General features: G+C 37.5%; 1 protein-coding gene across 2 annotated transcripts in view; it reads right to left on the reverse strand.

Moving 5' to 3' along the window:
* GRID2 (glutamate ionotropic receptor delta type subunit 2) overlaps positions 1-26,580 on the reverse strand; it is a 1,547,682-nt gene that overhangs the window by 728,734 nt on the left and 792,368 nt on the right. The window contains exon 3 of one of the 2 annotated variants that reach the window (XM_062199156.1): positions 24,429-24,713. The exons of the other annotated variant lie outside the window; for it this stretch is intronic. Coding sequence (XP_062055140.1) covers positions 24,429-24,713 — 285 coding nt within the window. The remainder of the gene's footprint in view (positions 1-24,428; positions 24,714-26,580) is intronic. 2 annotated transcript variants of the gene reach the window in all.

Below are 26,580 nucleotides of genomic sequence, written 5' to 3' on the forward strand. Positions count from 1 at the left end.
AGATTAAGAGAATAAAAGCTATAGGAGAGCAAGATGCAGAAGAGTTTCCATAATTTAGGTATTAGATATTTGCTACATATCCAAGTCAGAAAATACAGAAGGTGTAAGACACTGACACTAGGACTAAGAAAAGGATGAAATCTCCTGGAACTTGGCCAACACAGGTAGAAGTACAATGACAGGACTATGTACATGCTAAGTGGATGTTCTCAAATTCTGGAATGAAGCATGCCTTTAGAATATGTATCAGTGCAGAGTCTTGATTTTGAATTTCAAGTTGTTATTTTTGAATCATTTAAATGTATATCTATGTACAAGACAAAAGAAAGAAAAAATGCATCAAAATAGATCCCAGATGCCCAGGAAAAAAATAGTATGGCTAGAGCATAAGTTTCCAGATCATTTATGCCCTATGAAATATTCTGATCACAAAAATAAAATACAAATGCAATTTCGTGCCTCAACTTTGAGAGAAAGTTCCAACAAATTGATTATTGAAATCTGCACACAATGTTTTACGCTAGGAATACAACAATGAATGCCTGTCCCCACACTGAGACATACAATAAACAAGTCAACAACTAACTTCAAAGGGTGGAGAAGAGGATCTACTTGCTAGAATATTCCAGGAATATTTCTCTGGGAAATAAACTGTGATCTAAGGGATGAGAAGAAATTGCTCAGGCAGAGAATGAAGAGCAGTGACAGGCTCTTTGTGTGGAGAATCTAAAGCAATTCCAGGGTGGCAAAGTCAGGAGGAGTTGGCTGAAGAGGGCGGGTCAGGTGATGTAGCACCTGGTGCAACACAGAAGGAGGTTTGAATTTAACTAATTCTATATCAGTTTTCAGTATTTTAAGCTTTAAATAGAGGATCTGAGTCGCACGAATGAATGGCCATGTGGATGGAGTGAAATGCAGTTTAAGTCTAAAAGTGACTTGTTGGCATGACTTACAATGACCTCGCCTTGATTTAATGAAGAATGACAGTTTTTAGCTTTTTTTTTTTTTTTTAATTTGATAGGCAGAGTTAGACAGTGAGAGAGAAAGACAGGGAGAAAGGTCTTCCTTTCACTGGTTCACCTCCCCAAATGGCTGCTACGGCCAGCGCTGTGCTGATCTGAAGCCAGGAACCAGATGCCTCCTCCCGGTCTCCCATGCAGGTGCAGGGGCCCAAGCACTTGGGCCATCCTCCACTGCCTTCCCGGGCCATAGCAGAGAGCTGGACTGGAAGAGGAGCAATCAGGACTAGAACCCGGAGCCCATATGGGATGCCAGCACCACAGACGGAGGATTAACCAAGTGAGCCACAGCGCCGGCCCTAGCTTTCATTTTTGACCAGAAATTATGCAATATCTATATTGTTATTCTGTCAGAAAAGTGGTATGATGAAAGATCAGCATTATGTCTCTGTCTCCTTACTCTGGACTTTTGGTCATCTCTTCCTAGATGTATGATTGAAAGACTTGTTTGAAATTTTGTCCTGATCTGCAAATGAAGAAATATTTACTTACAGAAGTCTGCAACGCTTAAATTAGTGAGGGTGTCTGTATGTGTGTGTGCGTGTGTGTATTGAAAATCCAGTGTAGGTTCTAAGGCATGGTAATTCCTGGTATTGCTAATAGTAGTGTATAACTGCATATTCAGAGACCACCTCTCTCCCACAGACAGGTCAGATTGCCTAAAATTCACTCATGACCAGTTACCAAAAACAGCAAGCAGAAAGTCCAAGGTAACCTTTTGGGATCCAGGGGTTAAACCATAACCGTTTTTCTTACTTGAGAATGACAGTAAATACCCATGATATGTGGCAGTTGGTAAGTCCAGCTAGAGAAGAATTGGAATCACACTACTTCCTGCTTTGTATAACAGAATCATTAAAAAGCAGAGGGTGCTTTGGTTTCGTTAATTAAACATGAGCATAATCAACCACCACAATTATTCAGCTACATTATGTGTATACTGATTAGTTGGCATTCAAAGAGCTAAATTCGAGGGTTATAGAAACACTAAGGATACGGTGCCTGACCTCAAGGAGCTTCCACGCTGTGGGTGGGACTGGGTACTATCTATTGATAAAAGAAAGTTACACAGTGGTCCCCAATCGTTATTAATAATAAACAGTGGTCCCCAATCATTAATTTTACTGGCCAGGTAATTGCATAACAGCAAGTTGCGGAAGGCTCATTAGCTGAATTATTAAATATAAGCAAAATAAAAACCCTCCCTCAAATGTCCACGTTTTTAACCCATGAATATGCTGCATTACATGGCAAAGAGGAAGTAAGGCTGCAGATGACCTTAAAACAGGGAGACTTCCCCTTATTCTTTGGTAGGGTCAAGTGTGATCATAAGGACATTAAACTTGGAAGGCAGAGGAAAAAGGGCCATACACAAGGAGATCTGACTCCTGGAGAATGGGCTGAGGATTTGGGAATCTCCAGAGACTTATTAGGTCTCTGGCTTTGAAGATGGGGAAAGGGATCATGAGAGAAGGGGAAGTGGTCACTAGAAGCTGGGAGAGGCAAGGAACTAGATTTTTCTCCGTAGACACCAGAAAAGAACACAGAGCTCCTGACACCTTGATTTTCATCCATTGAGATCCCACCTCAGATTTCTAACCTGGAAAACGACAACCCACGTGGCATAACCTCTAAACTTGAAGGTTATTTGTTCCACTGGCAATAAGAAGTAACACAGAATTCTTTTGAATTCTTTTTTTTTTTTTTTTTGACAAGCAGAGTTAGACAGTGAGAGAGAGAGAGAGAGAGACAGAGAGAAAGGTCTTCCTTCCACAGGTTCACCCCCTACATGGCCACTACGACCGGTGTGCTGCAGTGATTCGAAGCCAGGAGCCAGGTGCTTCCTCCTGGTCTCCCATGCGGGTGCAGGGCCCAAGCACTTGGGCCATCTTCTACTGCTTTCCCGGGCCACAGCAGAGAGCTGGACAGGAAGTGGAGCAGCCAGGTCTCAAACCGGTGCCCATATGGGATGGCAGCACTTCAGGCCAGGGTGTTAACCCACTGTGCCACAGTGCCAGAAGAGGGGGCTTTTCAAATTGTGGTCTGCTTGATGTTGTGTTGGAATCCTCTACAGAATCTGTTGAAAATAAAGACTTCTGAGCCCACCCTCAGTCCCATGGAATCAGAAATTCCCAGGAAAACCCCAGAGATTTTCTCACACAACAACCAGAGCTCCAATGTCTTAACCTTCTCTGCATCACAGATCATCTAAGAGGATTATGGAGATTAGGGGTTCCTTGTCTCCCAAGTCACAGTGTATTTCCAGAACATTCTGTACCCTGCCGAGATGATAGTTGCTTTGTCTATTCAGCTTACTTGCCTTCAGGATAGTTATTGGAGAATGCAGATGAACATATTGTCACTGTTTTTAATGAAATAATTTTTCTTATCCAGAGATATAAGAAGATGAAGTCTAGATAGTCTCATGTTAACTAGTACTCTGTGTTCTAATTATTGAGTTGTTATTTATTATAAGAGGAAATATTGTGTATAAAATGTCACATCAGTTCATAAAACACAAATGTCTATGTGATGGTTAGCTTCCTTATCAAGATTTTATTAATCCCAGTCAAAAGTATGATTTATTCTTACTTCTTTTTCTTCAGGTATCATTTTCCATGAGAAAACAAAAATGCTGATAAAAAGTAAGATTGATCCATGTAACATTCTCAAAGCTTGATTTTCTAGCAAACTTCAATGTCTCTGATATTAGAATTTTGCAACCTACTTTGGCCAGCTTCCCACCACAACCATCCCTAATGCAGTGGTTGATTGAAGCTTAATGGTTCATTTATTAAATCATATAAAATAAAGCCTTTTTCTGTCTCCAAAGTAACATTAATTTTAATATTTCTACTAAAATGGTCTATATTAAAGTAGATTAGGGTACAAGAATCATAGTGGATATTAGAACTTATGTATAAATATAAGTACTTATTTCTAAACCAACCAAAAAGAAATCAGAAATACAGCAAATGAGAGATATGAGATCAAAAAATTGTCATGCTTAACCCAGAAATATGACACCATTACTGCTCATTCCATACCGTGGTCAGCGTCCAAATAACTCTCTCATCTTGTCCTGGCTTACCACATGCAGGCTCTGAGAGAGGCACTTGGAACAAAGTATTGAGCACAACCGAAAATCCCTGTCCTGATGAAGGATGTTATCTGTAACAGCTAATGATAACTCAGACCATATTAGATCTTTAAAAAAAACAAAAAACAAAAAAACCTCTGAACAATACTATGCATTTTCTTTAAAAAAATATTTGTTTGCAAAGCAGAGTGACAGAGAAAGAGAAGAGAGTCAGAGAGTGAGAAAGAGAGAGAAAAAGACAGAGAGAGATAGAGAAAGAAAGGAAGGAAGGAAGGAAGGAAGGAAGGAAGGAAGGAAGGAAGGAAGGAAGAAGGAAGGAAGGAGGAAGGAAGGAAGGAAGGAGAAAGGAAGGGAGAGAAAGAGATCTTCAAGCTTCTGTTTCACTCTCCAAATGGTTGCAACAGTCAGGGCTGGGCCAGGCTGAAGCCAGGAGCCAAGAACTTTAGCTGGGTCTCCCACATAGGTACCACACCATTGGGTTTTTAGGCCATCATCTGCTGCCTTCCTAAGTGCAGTAGTAGCAAGCTGGATAGGAAGCAGAACAGCCAGGACTTGAACTAGCACTTTGAGGATGCTGCCACTGCCGCAATTGCAGGCCCCAATGTGACTCATTTTCTAAACCATGGTTATGATTTAGTTAAGTTTAGTAGTGTTCTCAAGTATATAGCAAAACCAGCAACTGTTAGTCTGATCCTTATAGCTTCGATATCATCTTTAAAATACTGAATTAAATTGGAAAAGAGATCTGTTACTAAATTTTCATGTCTGAATTTCCTTTATTCATATCCTCCTCCTTTGAGTAGTTTGGGCACATTTAATCATTCTGATTATTTAATGCAATGAAGACCTCAGTTGTAGCCGGAAGACTTTTCCGCTGCATTCAGCCAGACTTAGTGTTTCTAGAATTGTGACAGAATGCCAATCTTTAAAATTAATATTTAGAACTTTTGACTTTCTTTAGATAAAAAGGATGCATGAGAGAAATCATTGAGCTGAAGAGATTTTTCCAGGCTGTGAATAGCAAAGCATACTCCATAAATGACTTGGTTCATGAAAAATAAGGCTTTTAACCTTTTGGTGACTTTAAAAATTTGGTTCAGAAGGACCTTCACTTCACAAAGAACGGGGGACATTATTGAGTACTTCTTTGGCATTTGTGATCTAGGCTTACTCTGTATTTAAAGAAAATAAAGATAACAATGTGCTCCATTAGATGTGGAGGTGATGCAACACATTAGGAGTGACTCATCACCGAGATACTCTGTTTGACAAGAACTTCAAGTTGAGCATAAGGTCACACCATTTTTACAGGGTAGCCATCTTCCACAAGGATGCTCATCAATATTTTTAAGGGCATTTTCCTGAAAAACACATCCAAAGTAAAAGAATATACTTTTTTTTTAACCTATATAAAATGCTATGTACTAATGCAAAGGAAACAGTTTAATAAAATGCTTGGATTAATTATATGCTCATTGATGCATATTGAAGTAAATCAGAGAACTGAAAGCTGGAAAGTAGCCAAATGAGTAATAAACAGCTTTGCAACTGTCTAGAGAGAAAGTCAATAATATTATACTCATTAGACATTTGAAAACACCCTCAGGGTAATCATAAACATTTGCAATCAATTAAGGGAAATGTGTCCATTTTATGGGTCTTGATTAAATCTACAGCAAGACCACATGGAATAAGTGTTCGCATGCACAGGATTGCATTCATGAAGATGGTCATCAAATGTTCATTTTAAAAGGGCCTCCCATGTGGCAATTAAATTAGCAAGAAAGGGTGGTGTTTGAAGGGTAGAGTCTAAGTACTGCAGGTCACTTGACTGCATTCACATTTAATTTGAAGTCATTATATCTGTGTTTACAATATGCAGAAAAGCTCATAAATAGAGCATCTGTTAACCCTTGAAGTTGATTTTTTCTTCGTTTTTGTGAATGTCATGCTTAAAAAGTATGTATTTGTATCCATCATGTCTGGTTTGGCCATCTCTATGCTGAGATATTTTATCAATACATTATGCACATTTAGGTCTCTGATTTTCAGCCACAGTTTATCAAATTACATTAGATATTTATTTATGGTCAAAAATACTGTTGTAATAAAGGCAATCCTGAAATCCTATGAAAAATTCAAAATAAGGCCAGAAAATATGTTTTAGCTGAAACAAACAAAATCAAATTAAAATTAAACTTTAAAAGTACATGCATTCTTCAACAGCTATATTTTCATTTTCTTATATTTTCCTTAATTTTTTTCATCAAACTGAAAAAGAAGGTACAATGTGTCCACACGTGCATATTTTTACCTTTCCACCAGTGGGTCATATGTTACTCAGGCTGGTGACTTTGAGCCCTCCATATTCCTGACCAAATGATTTGATTCAGGGATTGGCAAAGGACCAAAATAGGATTTGACATTTGATACATGAATCTAAATTCTTATGTATGATGTACGGACAAAAAAGAGAAAGATCTTTCTTTAGTACAAAGGTACTAAGTATAAGGATATGCTAGAGGTCACCAATGCATGCAGTCCTGCAGGAGAATGAAGCCAAGCCATGAGTTGAAGTTAAGATGAGGATAGGGTAAGACCATCAAACTACTCTCAATAAATCCCTCCGTGTATGTCATTATTGAATAATCTGCTTAGCTCCCAGGCTTTGTAGTATCCTTGCAGTCTCCACACCTGGATCTATTCTGATACAGTAATATATCTGTCCCATTTTACTTGATAGGAACAATATTGTTCCTAGGCAAGGGAAATCAAATAACTCAAGCAGGTAATTTTATGGTCAACCTAACTGCTTGTACTATTCCAGTGAATCTGTTATATCCACTTCTGCTAGCCCAGAAACTCAACTCTCTCTCATCAGTACTCTCCCAACATAATCCTTCCTTTAAAAAAATTTACAATGTTTTCTAATCTGAGAGCCACCTTGTTACATAACTTTTGGATTCTGTATTATGTCACTTTAAGACTCCTTGATTCTGGAATCAAGTCATTGATTGGAATATCCATCTTCATTCCTTGTTAGGACCTCTCTGACAGCGAGACTTCCTGGACTTCTGCCAATTGTCTTTCATGAACATTTTTCCTATAACCCACCTACTAGACAACACTTCGTCTTATAAAGCATGTTGCATGGAAACACAAATAGCATTCTCAGTGAATTGAAGATGATGCAAAACTGGAAGGGTTGCTCAATATAATGAGTTACACATTAAAAACATAAATTTTGAAAAGCAGAAACTACAAAAAGGTACAGTGTACTCTACTCTTGCCACAGTGACAAGATAGCTAGGGCATACCATGTGGTCAGTAAATTAGTCTGAAAAATTAGAATCAGTAGGTACAAAGGCATGGGTAAGGATGGAATAACCAAAATGCACATCAAATGGAGAAAGGCTCACTTGTTTGTGGGGCTTACGCAAAGACTAGGGTGGGTTCAGGTGGGTATAGTCATTTTCTGTCCTTATGAAAACTGATTACAAGCAAAAGAGATTACTTAATGTATTATTGCAGAAAATTATTCACATTACCCACCCAATAAACATGTTTGAAATTCATATACAAAATACCTTTCTGACAACCAAGAATGTCCATTGTCCCCCAGTGAAAAAGGTCCTTCAAAAAGTAATGGAGTTTGTATCACTTGAAATGTCCTGGCAGAGGCAACACTGTTACAGAACAGGGATGTGGAATAAAAGACATGATGAAATGTGCTGTTTCCCCATGCCTCAACAAGAAACAAAGCTGGCTCTATCAGAATTACCTGGGGAGTATACAAATATATGTGTTGCTGGCCTACTCTGCAAAAATTTGAAATCCAGATTCTGGGATAGGACCCAGGTAGTCCAATTTTAAAAAGCTCTTCTAGTGATATTAATATGCTTTCAAATTTAGGTTCTAAGTGTTCACCAAATTAAATTCTGGTATCTCTCTTTATGACTTCATAGTCTTTAAATAATTGTTACCCAGTTATGCCATTTAGTTGAAATTTACAGTAGCTGTGTGCAAATTGGTCCCATTTCCACTTTACATTTTTTTGTTGTCTGCAAATATGTGAGGAGTTGTTCTACTATGGAATTTTTAAATTGAAGTATGGAAGTTTAATTTACATACTATGCCATAAACAGAACTCAATTCAAGATTGCTTATTGCGTTCTACTGTTAATACCACTCAAAAGAAGATAATGAATATTTCCATTACCACTGAAATGATCCTGTATCTCTGACAATCAATCCCAGACACTCAGATGCCACCACTTTTTAATTTGTGTCATCATGTACAAATGTTTTAAGACAGTAATATAATCTATTTTTATTTCAAGCTTCTTTCACTCAACATAATATTACTGCATATTTCTATGGTTCATTACTTTATTATTGCTGACTACTAGTCTGTTGTGTGGCTACACAAAAGTTCATTTAAACATTCTCAAAATGATGGGCACTTGGGTTGTTTCCAATTTCGGATATAATGAATACTACTGGGATGCTTGTTCTTACACAAGAATTTGTGTGAAAATACATTCTCATATCTTTGGAATGGAATGAATAGATCACATGCTAGGTGGATAATTAACTTCCTGATTAAATGCCAAAGAGCTCTCTAAAGTGGTTGCAGTTTTCATCTTCCAACTAGGGAAGTATGAGAGTTGGAGTCATGCTTCATTCTTGCCTACACGCAGTACTCGCTGTCTTTTTGCTTTCAGCCAATCTAGTGGGTACAAACTGCTATGTCATTGCAGTTTTAGTCTGCATTTCCCTATGGACTAATAAAGTTGCATATTTCTTGTGTCTGTCATTTACATATCTTCTTAGTATATGTGCTGCTGAAGTGAGCACTACATGTCTTCTTATGTGACTTATTTGCAGAAGCTGTTTTCTCATTTTTAAGTGTTTTTGATCTCAAATGCTGCTTTATAGGTGTTAATATATATTTAATGGGTGTTTTCTGAGTCCCTTATATATTCTACATATTTATAGGAGTTTTTCAGATATATGTATTGAAATTTATTCCTTGGTTTGCAGTTTATCTATTTCTTTTCTTAACGCTGTCTGGTAATGAGCAGAGTTCTCATTTTATGGAGTTCAAATTGAATGATTATTTCCTTTTCAGATTGGTTATTTTTGATAGCTATCTAAGATCTGTGTATACCACAGTCATAATAATAATCTAATCTGCTTTCTAATTAATGATTTCTAATTATAGCATTTAGTTTTTCTTATAAACACTTGGGTGGCAGGGGCCCAAGGACTTGAGCTATGTTCCACTGCTTTCCCAGGCACCTTAGCTGGGAGCTGGACTGGAAGTGCAGCAGCTGGGACTTGAACCAGTGCCCATATGGGATGCAGACACTGGAGGTAGCTACTCAACCTGCTGCTCCAGAACACAGGCCTCCATGGTAAATCTTGAATTAACTTATGTACCTAGTAAGATATAAAATTTCGTTTTTGTTCCCTTTTCAAACTGATGCTCAATTTAATCAGCACTATTGAATAACACCTTCTCTACTGAATTACTTGGCATGTTGGTTAATAAATTTATAGTATACATGCAGGTTGTGTTCCAGACACCCTATTATATATTCCATTAATCTATTTTCTTATCCTTATGCTGATAACAAAAATGTCTTGAAATCAGGTAAAACATCTCATTCAATTTTTTTTTTTTCAAGATTCTTGTGACAATACAATGCATCCAAGTTTTGGAATTAGTTTGTCAATTTCTTTTGAAGATTCTAGAAAATAATTAAAAAGTTCTAAAGTTCTTGTTGGGATTTCAATGAATCTACAAATCAATTTATGGGACATGGGTATATTAATAATACTACATTTCCTAAACTATTACTATGTCTCCTTCCATTGTAGTTATCTTTAATTTCTCCTGGCCATTTTTTCAGCTTTTATTATAAACATTTTGCAAAATTTGTAGATTTATTCCTAGATGTCTGATAACATATTATTTCACTTTTTTTAGTATTACTATAGGAAATATAACCATTTTTAAATATTCATATTTTTGTCTATCAGCTTCCTCATTAGCTTACAAGTTTTAGAAGGTTTATTTTGGTAGATTCCATTAGGTTTTCTATGTACATAATTATGTATGGAGAAATTAAGACTTTGTATATCTTCCTTTTCAAGTTGTATTCATTTCTTATGTCTTTAATTTAATTATTACTATTATTTTAATTGTACATATTGATGTGGTAGAATGTGATTATTTCATACACATATATTCAGTGGGTGATGATGGAATCCAGGTGGTTAGCATTTCCTTCTCCTTAAGCATATTACATTTTTAAAATTAACAATATTATATATTTATAGGTTACAGTGTGATATTAAAATGAATTTTTAGGATGTGTACACCTAACATCTGAGTAACTCATATTTCCTTATCCTTTTCCTTATTTTATGTTTGGATCCTTCAAACTGATCTATTTGTTCATAAGATATATAATAGATTACTGTGAACTATAATTATCTCAATGTGTTATATAGAACACTAGAATGTATTCCTTCTCTTGAACTGTGTTTTGGTATCCATTATCCAACATCCCTCTTTTCTCTCACATCACCTTTCACAACTTCTAATAAGCGGTATTTTACACTTGCATTGACTCTTTTTTTGCTTCCACATGTTAATATGTGAGAGAGAACATGTGGTATTTTTCTTTCTGAGTATGACTTATTTCATTTGACATTATGCACATAATTATGTATATAAATTCCATCCATTTTGTCACAAATGATATGGTATATGTAATGCATTTTTATTTATCAATTCATTTGTTAATAGACATTTAGGTTGATTGTATATCTTAGCAATTGTGAATAGTGTAGTGATCACACGGGAATGCAGGCTTCTCTTGGATATGGTGATTTCATTTCCTTTGGACATACTGTCAGAATTGGGATAACTGAATTAGATGTAGATGTGCTCTTAGTTTTTGAAGAACATTTATACTACTCTCATTAATGGCTATACTAATTTCCATTACAACCAAAAGTTTCTTTTTCTCCACATCACCAGCATTTATTCATATTTGTCTTTCTGATAATAGCCATTCTAATCAATGTGAGATGGCATCTCCCTAAGTTTTCATTTGTATTTTCCTGAAAGCTAATGATGTAGAACTTTTTTTCATATATATGTTGGCCATTTGAATGTCTTCTATCACTTGCCACTTAAAATTTGTTTTCTGTTATTTAATTTTGAGATCTTATCGCTTCTCAGCCATTTGGCTAAGATTAAGTGGAGTTCTTTATATATTCGAGATATAAATCCATTGTCAGATGAATAATTTTCAAAAAAATTTCTTACATTCTGTTTATTGCCTCTTCACTTGCTGATGGGTGGATTTCATCATGGATTTATTTATGGGCTCTTTGTTATGCTCCTTTGGTCTAAATTTCTGTCTTTATGCCAGTACCATGCTGTTTTTGTTACGACAGCCCTGTAGCACCTCTTGAAACTAGGTATATATGATATGTGGAGCTTTGTTCCTTTTGCATATACTGCTTTGGCTATTAAAGATCTTTTGTGCTTCTCTCTGAATTTTAGGACTGTTTTTTCTAAATCTGTAAGGAATGTCATCAGTATTTTGATAGAGAGTTCACTGAATATGAAAACTGCTTTGCATAGCAGGGACATTTTAACATTATTAATTCTTCCAATTCATGACCATTAGAAGTTTTGCCACTTTTTTGTGTTGACTTCAATTTATTTCATCAATGTTTTCCAATTCTAATGCTGTAGAAGTCTTTTCTTATATTTGGTTAAATTTGTTTCAAGGTACTTTGGTAGCTATTGTGAATGGGACTGCTTTCTTGGCTTCTTTTTTAGTGAATACAGTACTAATGTATAAAAATGCTATTGAATTGTGCATGCTGATTTTGAAACCTGCAACTTTACTGAATTTATAATTTTCAATAATCTTTTCGTGGATTCTAGGTTTTTCCATATACAGAATCATATCATCTGCAAACAGGGATAATTAGGCTTCATCCTTTCTGATTTGTATGACTTTTATTTTCATCTCTTGCCTGATTGCTCTGGGTAAAAACTTCCAGTAATACACTGAATAAGAATGATGAGAGTGGGCATCTACTCTCCTGTTAGCTAACATCTGGTCTACTTCCAGATGTTAGATAAAATGCTTTCAGCTTTTCCATATTCAGTATGATGATGGCTTGACTTTGTCATATTTAGCCTTTATTATGTTGAGAAACAACCCTTCCATATGCAATCCTTTCAGAGGACTAATAATTTTAAACAGCATCAGTTTTCTTGATTGTTTATCTGCTTTCTATTTCACCTACTTCCAGTTTTATTACTTCCTTTCTTTTTTTTTTTTTATTTGACAGGCAGGTTTAGAGAGTGAAGAGAGACAGAGAGAAAGGTCCTCCTTCCTTTGGTTCACTCCCCAAGTGGCCGCCACGGCCAGAGCTGCGCCGATCCGAAGCCAGGAGCCAGGTGTCTCCTCCCGGTCCCCCACGCCTTTCTTATATTCAGTGTTTGGTATAGTTTTATTCTGCTGTATTTTGAAGATGGAAGTTGAGTTTCTTGCTATTTAAGCCTTTCTCTTTTTCAAATGGAGGCATAAGTTTCATTCCGTTTGTTTATTTATGTATTTGCAGTTATTAAGCCTGGAACTAAGTGAATTGATGTCATCAATTCAATTTTGGCTAATTATAAGCCATTTTCTCTTAAAGTAATTATTTGTTTTCATATTCACACTTTATTCAACATAGATACTAATTAACTTTAATCTTACTATTAATATGACTTATGTTTTTCAGGTAGGTAAATAAAACTGTAAGGAAGACTAAAGTTTAGAATTCATCTTCACAATAATCTTCATATTATTTAGATACCAATTAAATATACACCCTTCAGATCATGACCTAATGAATTATATTACCTTTTTATGGTTTTTTGCAACTATTATTTTCTCATTATCAGCAGAGATTATTCTCCACTTACATGTATGTTAAACTATTGGTACTGTTCCAGTTTTTGTATTTGCTCTGATGTTTTTGACTATCCTTTCTTTTTATTTTGTTTTTGAACATGTATCTGTATCAGTCTGTTTTCTCTTCTGAATAACACAATAGCACACTGGGAGAATTATTAGAAAGAGATTTCCTTTGGTTCACAGCTCTGGTCCAAGGTCTAGGGACTACATCTGGAGATGACCTTCGTGTTGGTAGAGTGGCACAGGGCAAAACATGGCAAGAGACAGGGATCACACATGTGTGCATTCTGTTTTGTCTTCTTTGAAAAAAGCCACCAATATTCACTCATGGGACTGTGCCCCAATAATCCTACCTAATCAGAACCACCTCCCAGGAGCCCCACTTCTTTTTTTTTTTTTTTTTTTTTGACAGGCAGAGTGGATAGTGAGAGAGAGAGAGAGACAGAAAGGTCTTCCTTTTTGCCGTTGGTTCACCCTCCAATGGCCGCTGCGGCCGGCACATCGTGCTGATCCGAAGCCAGGAGCCAGGTGCTTCTCCTTAAAATTTATGTCTTTCAGCACATTTCAGACAATTTAAGCATTTTTATAGAAAAACTATATTCCGATGAAAAACTGAAAAAGCAACATGTTCATATAAGTATAAATAAGTAAGGATTTCAAAGCTGTTCTCCATCAGTTTTAGAACGATGGGAAGTACAAGTCCTCTGATTATAAAAAGACTCAAATGAATAAAAAATGACTAAAATGTTTAAATGTATTTTAAAAATAAGTTTCTCTCCTCCTTGGTTTTAAGTTAACAACATTTGGTTAGCTGGCCATACTTTCATATTTTGTCAATACAAATGATCCTATCTTTTTTACTGGGAGCTAGGCTTTTATTATCAAACTACACTTAGAGTTAGAATTTATTGTTTCAACATTGTTTACAAATTTTTGTTGCAAGTTACTTATTCATTAATAAAGATATTATAATTGATAATATGTATCTTTACACTGCTTCAGGATAAAAAAAATTGATAATGCACTTTGAAATCCTTTGGAGAGGGTATGTTTTGCAAGAGCCTGTTCCTACATAGATATTCATTATGTTTAATCTTAGGATGATTTCTCAGATCTAAATTTTTGGAATGAAAGTATTATGTGTGGGAGTCATTTTCTCATGCATGTAGATGTAACTGTGAGTGTCTGACTCTTGAAAAATTCATGTGTGGGAAACAGTGCCCAGTGCAATGGTGTTGGGAGGTAGGGCTTAATGAAGCAGCTCTTCTGACTGAACCAATGCTGGTTCATAGAGGACTTGGGGTGAGAGTTCCTTCTCCCTTGTTCTGTCATGTGAGGACACAGTGTTCATGCTATTTCTGCCTTTCCACCTTCTACTATGTGCAAATGCAGTAAGAAAGTCCTCAACAAACACCAGATTTGGTACCTTGATCTTGGACTTCTAGCCTCTAGACCAAAGAATATGTTTTTTTTTTTTCCTTATAAATCCCCCAGTGTTAATGGATATCTGATGACAATACAACTGGTATAGTAGTAAAGTAAGAAAGACTGAAGTTTACAATTCCTCCTCACAACAATTTGTGCCCATTCTCCAGATCCCTGTCAAATTTACAACCTTTCAATTGTGGTCGTTCATTAAAATAAAATTATCTGCTTGTGGTATTGATGTTTTGGCAGCTGTTAGTTTCTTATTACAATAGAAATTCTGGTTACATTAGCAAGATTGCATTAGAAACGTGCAGAGCCAGTGTTAGGTTAGGTGCCAGGATAAAGTCCAAACAAATTTAGTGCCATTGGCTTTAATTTCCTGATGTATACAAACTGCACCTCAAAACTTTCCAGGTATCCTCAAAATATTTTTCTTTCCACTCTACAGTCAAAAACAGGAAACAGCAGCATTGAAAACATTCTGCACTCCTTGACAGGGCATGGTGAAGGCTTGCTTTTCAGATCACGAAGTACAAATTCATTAGCCGGCATTTAGTCCAATCAATGTTTAAAGAAATACAGTAAAACTAAAATGAACATCTTTGTTTTTCCTGAAGCAAATGCCCCTCAAAGAAATAACATAACGCAATCATTCTCTAATACTTGGAAATCTGAAGTCTTCTTTTCCACAGCATTCATAGAGATAGATTCCCTCAGGTATCAAAGTTCAAAGGACAAAATAATCAGTCTCAACTAAAATAAACCCTGTGACTCAGGAGGATGTAGAACTTTGGGCAGACCTAAATTATGAGAATTTTGCTTGGGTGGACAAGGTAGTAGCTACTGGCAACAGAATTTTTACCTTGCTTATTGTTCTACAGTAGGTCTCTCCTTGTCTTCTGTTCCCTCTCTCTCTCTGGACCCCTACCCTGACATCAGCTGCTTTAATAAAGAGGATTCTTGCCTTGTACCCATCTTTACATGCTGTGAAACTTGGGTAGGGGAAGGTCTCAAACATTTATGGTCTTGTTGGATACAACACTTCTCCAGTCCTGGAGGCAGAGGAGAGTGTGCTCAGATTCAACTATCTGGTGGGAGGCTCACGGTAGGTAGAGGGAACTAATATCACATTCTGGGTGGGTTCTATGTAAAACTTAATTTACTAATGCTGCTTCTTGATGTTGACTATATAGTAAGAATTTGTATGTTGTATGATTTTCCTTTCCTGTTTTCATAAACACCCAAGGAACTTCTCCGTATTAGAAATAACTTTAGGTAGACAAATGCTAGTGCAATGTGACAAACTCCTCTGTAATTTATTTTCAGAATTTAGTATACTTGCCTACACCCTGTGGCAACCACAGTTTTCACAGTGTAAATGATGTACTGTTGGATGCCCAGGCAGAAGTTTCAGTCCCAACAGCCCCGATGGCAGTATTGTCACACCTCTGACAACAGAAGGGCCTGATAAACCCCAACAGATCAGGACTAGACTCACCAACAAAGTTTCTTAATGCAGATACAAAACTCACAATCTCTCCTGCAGTAAAGGAAAGCTTTTGTCTCTTTCTCCCCTCTCCCAAGATGAGGAGAGAGCACTACATTAGACTCTGTGTATTCCTGACGGTTTGACTGAAGACTCAACTAATTGGAGTCCATACAGATGTGAGGCAGTCCTCCTGGAGATTCTTCTTGGAATTTACCAGCTACCAGGTACATATATTTTGAAAAGCAGCTATTAACTTTATATTGAACTCAATTTATTGAAACAGAAAATCTGACCCATGAATGGCCAGATACTCTAATTTTGAGGAGGGTCATCTAAATTTAACAACAAACAAGATGGAAGGGTCTAACAAACTGGCTTTATCAAATGTAAACTAATATCCAATACCACCTTTGGAAGAGAGTTTTATTTTTAATTTAATACCTGAAGCAAATTGCTGCCTCTATAGAGTTTTCACTCACAGTGGTCTTTATAAACAAATGGGAACTGAAACATGATAGTATTTATGGGGGTTTCTAGGGCTACTTTCCTAAGTGGGCAGATTTGCTGTTGGCTTCCTTTCTCAACATAACTACAAAGTTGGGGCCCAGCATTGAACCAGCAGATGGAAGATCTCCCTGTCTTCTGTCTCTCTCTTCTCTCTCTCTCTCTCTCTCACACCCCCATCTCTGTATCACTCTGCCTTTCAAATAAATAAATGAATGAATGTTTGAAAAAAACAGAACTACAAAGTAGTATACAGAGGATGTCTGTGGAATTCCAGCATAGCAGTACTTGGGCTATTTTGTGGAAGCCCATAGTCCAAGTTCATTTTCTGATGACATCACCTAGATACTGCTGGTTACTGAGCCAGAACCACCCAGATTGGCACCACTGTTGCCTGAGTCTATGCTTGTACTACACAAGACAATATACCTGTAATCATAGCCTGGCATAACGTGAAGCACTCTAGATTTCTGCTACTGAGGCTACCACTGGTTGCAGTAATTTTGATTCCTGCTAAAAGTTAACTCATCTCCTAGTAAGGAAAGTCACATCACACAGGCAAGATCCACTCCTGCACCAAGAACATTGCTCTTGGGACTCTGCCTACTTCTCAACATTATTTAATAGTGGCATTCATAATTTCTTTAGTTCCTGGTATTACCATTTCAGTTAGATCAGCTGACTTAGGTATTACTATTATAGACCTTGAATCTAATTGATATCATGGTTTCAGCTTTTTGAACCATTTGTAGTCTGAAAGATGTTTGAAGAAGTCACCAAAACTGGCCTGATGGTCAAGACATTCCACAGATTTTCCACTTTCTCTACTATGTACAGGCTTCTGGTACTGTTTAGTGCTGAAACGATCTCCTCAAACATTGGTTCATAAAGAAGTTTGAGTCTACTCACTTTACCTTGTCCTGGTCCGTACACCCTGGGAAGGCAGCTATCCTACTCAATATAAATATTCTAGGGGAGGTATTATACCATCCTGATAGCTTTCTTGGTTAAGAGCCCCATGGAAGTGGTATGAGATTATAAAGACTTCTGTCATTAGAATTTCGGTATCACCATTCTTGGCTACTAGGCTTCTTTCTTATTCCCCAGCCCTGCCTGGGTGGCAGCCCAGGCTAAATGGAGGTTATGGGATTTTGGACTTAACTTGTATTTCAGCCTTCTGGAATCCCTGGTTGGAGCAAAATGATTCTGGATCATAAAGATAATGAGCAGTTAGTGAATCTACAGTTTTCTAAGTTCTCTTAGAATGGCCCATGTAGGTCAGTGGGAAAGACATCATCAGTCTCTCTAAGTTTAACAAAAATATCCTTGTAGCTCTATCATCTGACCATGATGGATGAAAGTTCTGAGTAAAAAGGAAATGAATGAGACAGAGGTAAAATTACATCTATTAGAATGGAACATGCCAATTTTCTGGAGGTAGAGGGAGAGGAATAACTTCAATAACGGGGCACAGAACATCCTTAAACCTCTAGAGACCTCTAATAATCTATGTCTTTTGGAATAATGGGCAGAGTATTCTTCATGAAAGAATGTACTCTGGTGTAGATCCAGACAGGGATAAATGCCTTACATTTAACTGACTGCTGAATCTGCCACTCTTTAGAAGTGGTTCTATCCACAGTTTGATTACCATTCCTTCAATCCTACCAATAACTCTACTGGACTAGCAGGGGATAAACCCTTCACCTCATGTAGAATCACTGTCAACATCTCCATTTTTCTCATTAATTCCAAAGGTTTGGAAGGAAGCATCAGATTGGCTACAGAGAATAGGTGTTGGTAAAGAATCTCTTAAGCAGCCAGATGATAATATTTTAGGCTTGGAATTACAATTTTCCTATTATGATTGTTCAACTCTGCTATCATACATGTAAAGTAATCACAGACACCATGCATATACATGAACATGGCTGTGTTCCCATGAAATTTTATTTTAGAAAAGAAGATTTAGACCCAACAGTAGTTTGCTGGAGTAGACAGTCAGGAACCTACTTTATATGAATTTCGGGAGCTTTTAACCCTACTAGCTGGCAAAGAGGCCACAGTGCAGATATACACAATACAAGCATTGGCTTGTATTCTAACCCTTTCCTCTCTCACTCCAGAAACATCATGAGTATTTTCTTTTTTTTTTTTAAAGATTTATTTTTTATTTCTTTGACAGGCAGAGTTACAGAGAGAGGTAGAGACAGAGAGAGAGGTCTTCTATCCGCTGGTTCACTCCCCAGGCAGGAACCTCTTCCAGGTCTCCCATGTGGGTACAGGGGCCCAAGGACTTGAACCATCTTCCACTGTTCTCCCAGGCCATAGCAGAGAGCTGGATCAGAAGAGGAGCAGCCGGTACTAGAACCGGCGTCCATATGGGATGCTGGCACTTCAGGCCAGGGCATTAACCTGCTGTGCCACAGTGCCGGTCCCATGAGTATTTTCAAGACTAAAGTTCTTGGGTGAAGATTACAATCCTCCTGAAGACATATGACTTGCACATTAGGGTACAGTCATAGAGACCTTCAAGCTTTTAAGTAAATTCCAGTGGCAGATAATGGTAGTAATCCAAAGAGATCTCTTAAAAGTGAGAATATCCTTCACACCGGGTTCTAATCCCGGTCAGGGCGCCGGTTCTGTCCCGGCTGCCCCTCTTCCAGGCCAGCTCTCTGCTGTGGCCAGGGAGTGCAGTGGAGGATGGCCCAAGTGTTTGGGCTTTGCACCCCATGGGAGACCAGGAGAAGCACCTGGCTCCTGCCATCAGAACAGCGCGGTGCGCCGGCCGCAGCGCGCTACCGCGGCGGCCATTGGAGGGTGAACCAAAGGCAAAAGGAAGACCTTTCTCTCTATCTCCCTCTACTGTCCACTCTGCCTGTCAAAAATTTAAAAAAAAAAAAAAAAGTGAGAATATCCTTATTTATTTAGACATTCTATGTGGAGAAATATGTGAATCCTGTCAGCAATTTTTCCTACATTGGGAGTTGTCCAATCAGAAAATTTTCCTCTGGGTTTTACTGAAGTGATCAATGGAACATCTTTCTTGTGGGCAAAGTTGCAGCCTTGGTAACCACAAGAAAATCCTGTTGTGCTTGAATTAATGCCTCTGTCCAAGTGAAAAAGTTTGTGAAGGAAGTTAAACAGAAAGCCACCTGACATTTTAAAATAAACACTGCTGGTCCAAGGGATTTGTTTAGCTGGCTAGGTACAGGACCCTGGCAGACCAGGTTGAGACTAATTCCTACTCATTAAAAAATTGCTTGTAGTATCCTTAAATAAATGCAGATGAGAAAAAATTGAATGGATCTGATCCATGTCTCTGTCATTAACATTAATCAGAGGAATGGCAAATTCATAAAGAAGTGTGCTAGTAGCCAAGCCAAGAATATTGTCGAAAGAGACTGAATAGTATTGCATTATTATATATAATATATTATTGTATCATATTCTTCTTCTCCACCTCTTCCTCATGGGCCTCATGTGCTATTGCAACTTTTGAAAGCAAACAGGTTCCCCAGACTCAGGCTTCCTTAGCTATCGTGCAAGCCCCCTACATGGAAAATATCTACCTAAATTGCTGCGCATTGTCTTGTGGTCCTTGAGATCAAGAAGAACCAGCATCTATGTGAGGCTCATGAGCTTGTTGTGCTGTGGGTACTGAACCCTCTGTTTCCAATCTGGAAGAATGCTTATTATGTAGGCAAGCAGCCACATCAGCTACACAGGGGTCAGCCTCTTTTAGCCCCACGACTGCCTCATTTTCATGTCTCCAACTGACACCCCAAATCACAGGGCATTTTTTTCTTGATGTTAATATGTTGGCAATTAGCAGGATTGGTGTTATTGTCTCTCTTCAGTGAAGTTGATTTTATGCATTTAATTGGTGAACTTTTTTTTATTTTGCAGTTTGTCAAGAATTATTCGTATTTCTCTAGTGTGAAAATACTGTAATAGTTGAAAGTGAGGACAATAGGAGAGACCATCCAGATTTTCAATTTTGGCTTCTTGAGTTAATTGGAAATTATCTGACCTCCTAATACCTGAGTTTTATTTATTTATTTTTTTCATTTGTGATAATTACCTCTGACGCCTGTTTTGAGAATAAAATGAGATAATACATGTAAGGCACTTAGAACAGAGACTGGACACATGTTCTGTAATAAGATGTTCCCTAGCTGCTATATTCTGGGGTTGTAGTTCATTGTAACTGCCAAATAATCACTACCCACGGTTAAGAGCAGAGGCCCTGTTAGACTTTAAACTTCAGCTCTGATATTTCTCAGCTGTTTTTATGATCAAATTATCCACCAGTTATTTCTGTTTCCCTGTTTGTAAAATTGTGATGCTAAAATCACCTACTACCTAGGGCTGTTGAAAAGATTAAATGATATTGAATAAAATACCCATTCTCATGCCTGGTGAGTAACAATTCTCAGATATATTCTTCTTAATATTTTAATGACTGTAATATTGGAGTGCCTGTTCCTCATATATTGTTGGCAAAAACCTTACCTAACTTTCATAATCAAGATCGAAGTCCAATCATAATTCTTTCTTTAATCACGGCTGCCAAAATTAAACTTTTTTCTTTATACAGCACAGACATTCACTTTGCATCATAACACTTAACCCACTCTTTTCTCTATTAAAAAGGACACAGAGATTTTATTTCTTTTGTTAATTGTAAGCTTCTTAAAGGCTAAGGCTACATTTTGCAAAACTTTTTATCTCATACTTTGCATTGCACTAAGTGAGCAATGCATATTTTCTGAATGACACATTTCTTGAAGCTCAACATTCTCTATCCCCTTTCAAGCCTTTTAAAAAGTGTCTTGAATCAATTCATTCAGATAAGGTTTTCACATTCTTTTACTCTTTTTATCCACATACACAGAATCAAAGATGTGAATTTTCTTTGTTAGGGAATTTAAAGTAGACTTTTATACTGTGTCCTTAATCAAAATTAACTGCTTTGGGGAAAAAAAAATTGTCTTTAATTAACTGAACATAGATGCCTGAGTCTTTCTTTCCTTTTTTTTTTTTTTTCTTTAAAGTACCTTTTTCTAAGCAAAATGCAACTTCAATAACATTTGGCCCCAGCAGGCTGCCTGATTCCATCCATAGATGATGCTTAATCCATTCCTTAATGAAAGCAATTCCTGATAACCAAGATAAAAATCAATTGTAATTCCAATGCTTGAACTTAAACCAATGCCACTGATGAAAGGATCCGCAAATGTATGTAGCCTTCTCAGGGTATAAGGTTTTAGATATCTTGATGTTTATTTTGGATTTCAGCAGAGTTCTTTACTAACAAGATTTATTATTAAGTATCAAAGGAACATTTTCTTCCATTAAGCAGGGTATTATGGGAAATAATTTTAATGTTGGAAGTAGGATAATTTTTCATGAATTATTAAGGTAAATAAATGAAAAACAAGCTTATCATTAAAGTAAAATGTTTTTTATCATTCTTAAAACTAACCCTGTGCCGGCACCATGGCTCAACAGGCTAATCCTCCGCCTAGCGGCGCCGGCACACCGGGTTCTAGTCCCGGTCCGGGTGCCGGATTCTGTCCTGGTTGCCCCTCTTCCAGGCCAGCTCTCTGCTATGGCCTGGGAAGGCAGTGGAGGATGGCCCAAGTGCTTGGGCCCTACACCCCATGGGAGACCAGGAGAAGCACCTGGGTCCTGCCTTCGGATCAGCACGGTGTGCTGGCCGCAGCGCGCCGGCTGCGGTGGCCATTGGAGGGTGAGCCAACAGCAAAAGGAAGACCTTTCTCTCTGTCTCTCTCTCTCACTATCCACTCTGCCTGTCAAAAACAAAACAAAACAAAACAAAACAAAAAAACAACTAACCCTGTATCTAATAGAGAACTCAATCTGTTACAGGACTCTGTGATTAAAGAACCTTATTTACTCAAAGGAAAACTAAGGAGAAAGAATGAGGAATTTGAATTGTGTATAAACTATTCTTTGACTGTTTAGTGTACATTTTCAAAAATGCATTTATCTCATCAATATTAAGATGTCTTCTCTTACAATAATTTCCTGACTGAGATCCCTGCAGGACCGAGAAAAAAGCTAACAAGAGATTTTCTTTCCCCATGGGCATTTTTAATCAAAGAATATAACTCATTTTAATGTGATACACATGCCTTGATCAAAAACCACTTTTCCATTCTTTTTACAGGACTATTTTGCTACTACTACCTATAAAGTGTTTTTTCCCCTTAAAGAAAGATCTAGGGGGTTCCAAAATCCATCCTATCATATTATGTTTGATCAGAGACTTAAGAACATGATTTCAGGTTATAAATGCTACAAATAATATTTCAGGAAGAAAATAGTTAAAGGAATAGTCACTATGTCAGCTCCAGGGAGAGTTTTTGGAGATCACCAAATAATTCTACCAGTGGATTTTAGATTTGTGTTGGTTTCAGTCATTATTTTTACTGATGTGCCAATTATTTTTATGCCTTTTTTGTTTATTTTGTTCACTTTAGTCTCTTTGTCTTTGTTCCATGGACCCTAAATAATGTGAATTAAGTAACAAAAACACAGATTTCCGTCCTGGAGACAGGGCATTTAATTTCTGAAGAGTGCCACAGACTTTGGCTGAAGCCTACCCATCAGATTGAAGGGACTCTGGCTGCCCAACCTCATGCAACCTTTGTCAATTTCGGGCTAAATGTAACTGCCACTTTCTCTCCCTCTCTGGGAGTCCCTGGGACTCTTTATTTATTGCTTCCCAGATTTCTGTCAGCCTTATTTGTTCTTAGTTCCATTGATGGAATTTTCTGGCCTTCTCTTGTGTAACCCTTTTCCAATATTGTTCACAATGCTGAGTAGACGATGAACAAAAAAAACTGAAAGCAGCTATTTTTTAATGCTTGTTTACTAAGAAAAATAAGGGGTACTACAGAAGATGAAATCCTCTCTGACTTCCTGGGACAAAAATGAAAAACTAGAGTTGGCCATAATGAAATATTTTTTTGAGATTCCTCCTTAACACATAACCTCTAAGAAAAGCAAGTCTCAAAGGATGCATTCTTTACTGAGATGCTTGTTTCTCTGATGTGACCATGCCCATCACCCGTCCATTGCCAGGCCCCTATGCCAAATCCAAGAGGAATAGTATATCTGAGGATCTCTGGGATCACTCTATTAAATAGATACACTGAGAAAAAATAAATTTAAGCAACAGTGTGATTTTTTCTTATTTTTCTTAACATAACATAAGCAAATATATTGAGACAAAGCATGCTCTTAAATTATGGTAAATTTAGGGACACTACTTTGTGTTTTATTTTGGAAGATTAAACAAATTAAATGATTTTATACAGTCCAGTATTTTTGTGAGATTCCTTATGACAGATAATATGCAATGCAAGCTACAGAGTAATTTCAGTGCCTCCAAAGAGGTAAGGTCTATGGACATTTACAGTCAATGCAAAGGTATAAATAAGATGCGCCATGTTACCTTCTAACCAGTAAACAAAAAGAGATAATCTTTTTTCAGTGTTCTAGGATCTATCTAAACTTATCCATTATATTGAGACTATATGTGTGTGTATGTGTGTGTGTATTTAAAGGGGAAAGACAGTATTCTCTTTCTGAATTCCTTTTATTTAAAAAAATCAAGATATACTGGAGTCAGATAGCCTTTGGAAATACTTGTAAGCTGAGTATTATGTACACTATTTTTAAATTTAACTTCAAAGGGATTTAAACAAAGTAACTGAACTCATTGTAATTAACAAAAATGTTGGTTGTAAGAATATGACAAGACAACTATAAAAAAAATGAGCAAGCACCTTGGAAAATGTTCTGCATTTGCTTCTTATGCAAACTTCAGCCACAAGAGTCATGGAAGCTACAACACTTACCATATTCACTGTCGTAGAATATGATGAATTTCTGCCAGGCATATTCTGTGACCACTCTTAGGATAACATCATTCAAGTAGACAGGAGGGCGGACTGACAGGGTGTAGTCATCATTCCTGTTGCTCCTGGTGAGTCCACAACCACTTCTTGGGGTCCCAGCTGTTGAGCGCTGAATGAAGAGATGAGGAATATGCATGGCATCGGCCAGAGACTGGAGGGACCCTGCTGATGTGCAGCCAATGGAGCTGACCAGGGCCAAGATGCCTTGATTCATAAGTTCACAGGCTGCAATAAAGCACAATAATATTCACGATGACAGTGGGTTCCAAATGGTGTCCCTTTTTGAAAAGCAGTGGATACAGCTTTCAAAGATATATAACCATGCAACATTTTATAAAGAACACACTATATAAGGACGACTTTAAATGACAAGATGCTGTTGGAATTCAGCTCAATTAGCTTTGTGACATTGTGTAAAGAACTCAGCTTTTCTGGACTTGGTTCCATCATCCATAAAGAGGTCAATGTAGTATTAATCTTTCTGGATTACTGGAAAGATTAGAGCTAATACATTGTCTGTCATTTGCCTCTCACATGATAGCCAGATAATTAGTGATGGCTAAACTTTTTCACTTCTGAATTTATAATTTTATAGTTATCAATTTGTGACTCAGAGAAAAGGGAATTCCTTCCTGATATGCAATGAATACAAGATTTCAAAAAAGTAGACGCTATATAAACTGATGAATGGATGAATGAAGCAAGGATTCAGGGTTAGAGGAAAGCATATCTGGGGCCAGCATTGTGGCACAGCGGGTAAGGCCACTGCCTGCAGTGTCGGCATCCCATATGGACACTGGTTCAAGGCCTGGCAGCTCTGCTTGAGATCCCGCTCCCTGCTAATGCACCTGGGAAAGTAGCGGAAGATGGCCCAAGTGCTTGGGCACTTGCCCAACCCAAGTGGGAGACCCAGAAGAAACTCTTGACTCCTGGATTTGGCTTGGGCCAGCCCTGTTCATTGTAGCCATTTGGGAAATGAACCAGCAGATAGAATCTGTCTCTCATACTCTCTATGTCTCACTGTAACTCCGACTTTCAAATAAATAAATAAATCCCTCTCTCCACTCAGATAACATTGTCCTTACGCCTCTCCTCCCCTGGGGCCTCTGGATTACCATCTTGACAACTCTGTCAGACTGTCGAGGTGGCTCTTCTGGTGCAGTAATGAAGAAAATATATAACCAGTCATTTGATGTTACTATTTGGTATTACCCAACTTACCATGCATATTAGCAATAATAATTGAATTTCCTTATAATATCAAAATAGGAATCATTGAACACTGCAGTCAGAAAACATATTAGATCTTAAAGGTACTTTTGAGATCACGCAGTCCAATGATGAAAAACCAGTTTTAACCATGACTTCTTGTTAAGCTCATATTCTGGAAGACTATTTTGAGAAAGATTCTGAGACTCAATAAGAAAAAAGGCTAGAATCTTTTCTTTGAGTTTTCTCCTGGGCAGATACTGGAAAGAGGTGCCCTACAGGACAGAGATGTGCATCTCTGTTACAGTACTCAGACCCGACCCTATTGCTCCACTAGTCCAGTAACCACAAACACACCTTCAAAACCATGGCAGACCCAGATCTCCAACCTGTGGTCCACTGCCCTTTTCACCGCAACAAGTAGACAAGGAAAGAGCTTTGCCAGGCAGCTATCCTCACCACTATACTCCCAACACTCCATGGAATATCTGTTGTTCGTAACTTCAAAATTTTGCATAGCAAAGATAAGAGAGCTCTCCATAGAGGAGATCTCAACAGTGAAGTCTTCTGTATGTTGATGAAAAGAGGAGTACATCCACCCATGAGGGAAGGAAGAGCTCAGACACCTAAAGTGACTCTGCACTGAGTGACTCAAAACTCAATCCCAAATGGGCACATATCAAAATGGGTCTACAAGCTAAGCCATCATTTCCCTCTCAAGGATATTTTTGACATGCATTTTCCCCTGTTACACTAACACAACATGCTGGTTACAGTACAGAAGAAACAAATTGATTTGCTCTGGATCCCAATCTGTATAAGACTGTAGGTGAAGGTTGGCATTAAAAAAGAAACTATAACTCATGACATCTGAAGAGACAAT

The sequence above is a fragment of the Lepus europaeus genome, chromosome 8, assembly GCF_033115175.1.
Source record: "Lepus europaeus isolate LE1 chromosome 8, mLepTim1.pri, whole genome shotgun sequence".
NCBI classification, from domain to species: Eukaryota; Metazoa; Chordata; class Mammalia; order Lagomorpha; family Leporidae; genus Lepus; species Lepus europaeus.